Below are 6,347 nucleotides of genomic sequence, written 5' to 3'. Positions count from 1 at the left end.
TTCAGAAGTAATGATTCCCAAAAAGAAGAGAGGGTGGGTGTTCCCCCCACCAATGTAATCTTTATAACAGAGCCCCACTTTATTTGAGTGTTACCATCTGATCTTCTAACACATCTGCATCTTATCATTTATTAATCTTTTTGTTGTGCATAACCTATTGGCTAGAATCCCAATATAGACTTGGCATTTTGTACCTGATAGACTTGCACCACTAGTGGTCTGTTGCTATGGAGATGTAGGGACATCTATGATGATTCAGAACTACTGCTACTGCAAGATGTTACCAAATTACATTTCAGCAGAGGCACTTGTAAACGCTGCAGTGAAGCTACATACCACTCTCACCAAGAGCACTGGAAATTGGTGTTATCACTCCTCTGCGTGTCAATGAGCCCAGGAGCATGGCATCACACCATTTCCATCACTTAGACACCTTTCCCCATGAACTGAGGATTTAACTCATACTGCTTTTCAAAATTTCTTATGCCACTTTTGAAGATATATGCTGTAAGAAGAGCATCACCATGATCTATGAAACAGCCTCGACATAAAAGGAGGGCAAGTCACCTACTGAAGAATAAAGAACAGGCTTTGTTTTTCCAGGAACATTTATTTTTAAATAATATTGTTCTTTCTCTATAAAGCAGCTCTTCAGTCACATTCTTCTTACTGCTTGTTGCAACTATTGTCTTTGGCATTTTCTTCCTAGAACTACCTTGTAGAACATCTGGTACAAAAAATGTAGATTTACAGAAAAATAAGAATATAAACCACAGATTAATCCCCAGAAGTATTAAATAACATAGCAAAAACTTTATCAAATCTGCTTCATACACTAATGGGACAAAAACATGTTGTGCATAATATTCTATATACACATTTGCAGCTTAGTTAAATTAGTGCTTCGAGGTTACCAAGGAAGTTGTACAAAAAATACTCATATCCACTACTTCAATAGAATGTCTCACCATTTGTAAAATTTACAATGTATACAATACATTGCATTTTAAAAAAAATCTCTGCTTTAATCTACAAACTGACACACTAATTTTTGCCTATTTGTAAATAAAATTTGTGATAAAACAGATTTTAATCTAGTGAATTACACAAATCACTTCCAAGATCTCTTGTAATTAACAACTCAATAAAGTGATAATTATTCCCTTTATAAAAAACACATCTCAAAACAGGCATTGTGCACATCAAAAATTCCAATCTAAAAGTCCAAAAGCAAAGTGTCACATCCACTTCTGTTGCACAGAACACATCATTAATTCCAAAGCAGCATTGTTATAGTGAGCACACTGTAAAATAAAGTCTTTCCTTATTTTTGTCAATGTCATGTGATACACGGAGCATGCTCAGCTATTCAACAGGACTCCTTGTGTTCAAGGCTCCACGTGAGGAAAGTCAACCTTGTTTTTCAGCCACATCAGGTTTAGGAAATTTTACAGCTGTTTCTCGTACAGTTTTTTGGTGGGCTCTGTGGGGGACGGATAATTTTAGCTTTCTTTAGGCTGTTCCTTTTGTTGTTGTTGCTGGCAGTGAGTGAGTAGGAGCGTCCATGCATCATCCTGGCATTAAGGCCATTGGCCATAGAGAAAGATTTGAGATGGCTTCGTAAGGCAACGGGGAGCGGGAGCTTGTCAACAAGATGCACAGGGGTGCAGGAAACTATGGCACGGCAGCAGAGATCTTGCAGACTCAGTACTTTAAAAAACAAACAAACATTATAATACATAGTATGCTTTTGTAAGCCACCTGGTGGCAGCACACACAGTATCATGCATGTCCACTGTACTTTTAAAACCAATCCTCTCATTTTTCCTCTCTTTACAGTTCATTATACCCTTTCTCCAGTACTAGATACTTGCCCATAACTCTAACCTGCCCAATCTCACAAGCCCTACACACATGGAACTTTCATTGGCTTTAATGAGAGATCTTGCAAAATTGTTCCCCTCTCACCCAAGTTGAATAAACCAAGGGTACCATTTTCAAAAACACCTCAGTGACTTAGAAGCTTAAGTGCCATTTTCAAAAATTACTTTCATTTCAGTCTCATTGAATGTCAAAGATTTTGAAAACTTTTACCCCAACTCTGCCTAACACTCATACTGAACTCTCATTGCACTGCTTTCCAGTCAGCTGGAGTTCTATCTGAATAATAAGACTATTCTTTGAATCTTTCACTCTGGTACCCTTATTTCATCCAGAACTGGAGGGAATCATGCAAGCTCATAAATAAATGTTACTGGTTAAATTATACTACAAACTCCAGCAAAAGACCATTTCAATCTATATTTTTCAAAAAATTAAATTAGCTGCATAGTAATTGCTCAGAGCCAGGAAATACATTTTACTTGGATAAATCCCTTGTTGGCATTTGGCAAGGAAAGAACAAACGTTGGAAGTGATTAATATTTTTACCCCCTCCCCTCCGCCCCAATGCTTCCTAAGGCTTAAAGCTTAGGAAAGATAGCACCTAGTACAAACTCCTAAAAACACCACTCCCTGCCGCTGTAACCCATTCATACATCTCCAGGCTTTTCTTCAGAGATTGGGATAATTTGGGATCTGTTGCTCTTGTATGATTTTTGGGATGTCCATTTTTTTGTTTGTTTGTTTGTTTTAAGGCTGTGGGGAATATTCTTGTCTTACTGCTTAAGTGAATAAGGAGTGTGATACTGCACAAATCAAAATAAACCTACACCAGTTTGTTAATCTAGTTTTTGGTAGGGTACCTACTTAAGTTAGGGAAATATAAAGCTTCTTCAAAGCCAGTAAGTCCTTTTAAAATACACTTACATTTTGCTACAATTTGTATTAAAAATCCCACCCAATTTTTATTCCAATAGAAAAACCCTCTTTAGATATCCAACGAGGTCAACTGAGCCCATTTTAATTTAGAAAAACAGTTATTTGTACTCTATGATCCAGTTTTCATTAACTGTCTTAAAGGTTTTAAGACATTATTATAGACATCAGTTATATGGTAGGTTGGTGGATATCCCTCACAGCAGTACAACCTGTGAAAAAAATAGCATGACAATCTACCAGCCCAGGTTCCAAGTCTGCTCTCTCACCTTTACAATGATAAAGAAAAAAAACTCATCTGCTCCAGGTGAGAGAGCAAGGAGAATTTTCCAACACTGCAAGAATAGTTTACAACAGGTCAAACTAAAAGATCCAGAACAAACCAGAACTAACATTTACTGATGGGTAACCTATAGGAGACATTTAGAGGGTGAGGACAGCACTGCATCACTATTTGCTTATATACTTATTGTATCCAAGAAACTTATTGCTCTATTACAAATCTCTTGTTTGTGTCAGAATAGTGAGAAGGTCCAGAATATACACTTTGGGGAAACATTTTAACAACATGAAAGAAACAAAACCTTGGGGCAGATCCACAGATGGTGTAACTGTCTTAGGTGATGTGTGTTTTTGTTTGTTTCTCTGCTCCTCCTTTTCCAAGCTTTTTATCTTGGAATCAGCTGAGGTGAGTCATCTAACAATTTACCTGTTCCAGAAATTACTTTGTCAAAAGCATAAACTGTAGTAATCCTCAGACAGAGTCTGATCCTGCGAGATGCCAAGCATCCTCAATTCCCGTTAACTTCAAATGGAAATAGATGATTCTCAGCACCTTGCAGGATCAGACCTCTACAGTCTGATTGCTATTAAAAATGAATCATATAAGCCAGTGACTTAATTAAATACTTAATAGACCCAAATGAATCAGTAGATGGCTGTCACTGCACAATTATTTTCAGATGCTTTTAAAAAAAGCTTGTAACAAGAAGTTCATCATAATGAGGTAATGGGAATACAGAATTACCATACTTGATTAAACCAATGGGTCCCTTAAGTCCAGTATTCTCTCAGCAACAGCTGCCACTACCGAATGCTTCCGAGTAAAATGCAGGAAACCCTCCATTAAGTAAATATGGCATTATTTGTCTCCAAGGAAAGTTTCCTCCTTACCTCCAATAAATGGAGGCTGGCTTAAGCCCTGAAGCAAGTGGGTTTATATTCCTTCCAAAACATTTTTTGAAAGTATTTACTATAACAACTATGCATATTCCTATTGTTCCTAAATAATCTCTTTTTGAATCTTGCTCAGCCCTTGGTTTCAGTGATATCCTGTGGCAATGGGTTCCACAGGCTAATTATGCATTGTGTGGGGGAAAGTATTTCCTTTTGTCAATACTGAATCTGTCACCTTTCAGTTTATTGAATGTTCCCTTGTTCTGGAATTATGAAAGGGTGAGCAGAAGCTCTCAATTTAATCTTCCCTAAATGATTAATTATTTTGTACACTTATCACATCCTTACCTCTTATTTAGGGTAAAAACAAGAAACAAAAAAAACCCAGTTTTTTTCAGGTTCTATTCACCTTGTTTCACCATCAACACATGTCATTTAAGGAAAGATCAGCTAATAACATTGTTAGCAAACCTAGTCTCTTTACATTTTTATTTAACAAAAATAAATTAATAATGCATTTAAGGTACATGTCTCAATGTTTTCAGCTTTTCACTATTACTTTTAAGGTTTTAGGAGGTTCAGTCTGAAAGTTCTAAGAGTGATGAACTAGAATGAACAAATGCATATTGTGTTTTCCTTACCCTTGTTTGGCCTCCAGAGCCGGTCCATCCCATGTCTCATTAACACTATCCTTGCCAGCTCAGTAAAAGACTCTGTGATGTTAAAGTTACAAAGTGGGCTAACTTCAAAAAAAGTCATGCCTAGTCTCTCCGCATAGGCTTGTGCTTGTTCAGTGGAGACTTGACGCTTGAAGGCTAAATGAAGGCGGTTTCCAACCAGGATTTTAGGTACACCAGGAGCATGCTGAGTGAAGAGAAGCAATAATAGATTAGTGTTATAACCCTTCACCCCATCCTCCAATAAAATGTGTAAGCTTTTCATAAAGATTCAGAAACAATGCTCTACTCATGAAGCATGTCAAGCGGCAAAAGGATGTATGACATGATGGAAAAGGAAGCATCCTCATACCTACAAGAGACGGGGTTGGGATGAAAAATTAAGGGACTATGCTTAGTTCTTGAGAAATGGGTCAGTAGTTATTTTCTCCCATCCTTGAAACCTGTCTTTTCCCAAAGCTTCTTCATTCAGTTTATTACAGGAGAACAAACATTATAAATTTTCATTGTTAAGCTGCTTCTTTAAAAACATAAAGTATTGTATATTGGTGGCTAAATTCAGGACAGAATTCTCTTTTGGGGGTATGTCGACATTGCAGAGAGGGTGTATGATTGCAGCACATGTAGGCATACCCAAGCTAGTTTTAATCTAGCTAGCTCAGGTTCCAATAGCCGTGAAGCTTCTTCAAGCCCATCTGGGACTCTGGGGTGGCTGGCCTCCACTGAAACCTGTGCTGCCACAGTTTCACTATTCTCAATATTCAAACTAGCTAGCTTAAAGTTAGCTCAGATTAGTGGCATGCTGTGACATTTTTAGTCAGGCATGCAATTCTACATTTGCATGGAAAATGACATTTCCTCTATTCGGCACTGGTGAGGCCACAACTGGAGTATTGCATCCAGTTTTGGGCTCCCCACTACAGAAAGGATGTGGACAAACTGGAGAGAGTCTAACGGAGGGCAATGAAAATTATTAGAGGGCTAGGGCACATGATTTACGAGGAGAGGCTGAGGGAATTATTTAGTCTGCAGAAAAGAGTGAGGGGGGATTTGATACCAGCCTTCAACTACCTGAATGGGGGGTTCCAAAGAGGATGGAACTAGGCTGTTCTCAGTGGTGGCAGATTACAGAATAAGAAGCAATGGTCTCAGGTTGCAGTGGGGGAGGTCTAGGTTGGATATTAGGAAAAACTATTTCACTAGCAGCGTAGTGAAGCACTGGAATGGGTTACCTTGGGAGGTGGTGGAATCTCCATCCTTAGAGGTTTCTAAGGCCTGGCTTGACAAAGCCCTGGCTGGGATGATTTAGTTGATGTTGGTCCTGCCTTGAGCAGGGGGTTGGACTAGACCTCCTGACGTCTCTTCCAACCCTAATCTTCTACGATTCTTTGATCCTCCATATGGTGTGACCTTGCACAAAAGGTGCGTGCAAGATCATAATGTGCAGAGGATGCAATCTTGTTCTACAACATGGTGTCCTCCATGTGCATTTGGGGGCCAGAGAGAATCATCCCTTGGGCACACCACATCCTGGGACATGCAGTGCATGCCTTGCATAAACAGCCAGCACACCACCGGCTCAGCTATGTCAGATTAGATATTTTTCTACAAGATATGCTCTAGTTCATACAGAAATTAACTCAGGGAAGTTCTATGACCTGTGTTATGCAGGAGGTC

The 6,347-nt window shown here is 38.8% G+C and overlaps 1 protein-coding gene across 2 annotated transcripts in view; it reads right to left on the bottom strand.

The window, feature by feature from the left end:
- Window positions 1–548: 548 nt before the first annotated feature.
- Window positions 549–6,347, bottom strand: part of RAB40B (RAB40B, member RAS oncogene family) — a 51,016-nt gene continuing 45,217 nt past the window's right edge. Inside the window, exons 5-6 of one of the 2 annotated variants that reach the window (XM_039501286.1) lie at window positions 4,635–4,857; window positions 549–727 (exon numbers count right to left, since the gene is read on the bottom strand). In XM_039501286.1, coding sequence (XP_039357220.1) covers window positions 564–727; window positions 4,635–4,857 — 387 coding nt within the window. In that variant the 3' untranslated portion in view covers window positions 549–563. Of the gene's footprint in view, window positions 728–1,345; window positions 1,711–4,634; window positions 4,858–6,347 lie in introns of those variants that run through there. The other variant, XM_039501285.1, reaches the window with a different exon arrangement.

The sequence above is a fragment of the Mauremys reevesii genome, linkage group 15 (assembly GCF_016161935.1).
Source record: "Mauremys reevesii isolate NIE-2019 linkage group 15, ASM1616193v1, whole genome shotgun sequence".
NCBI classification, from domain to species: Eukaryota; Metazoa; Chordata; order Testudines; family Geoemydidae; genus Mauremys; species Mauremys reevesii.
This window is presented reverse-complemented; position numbering and strand designations above follow the sequence as displayed.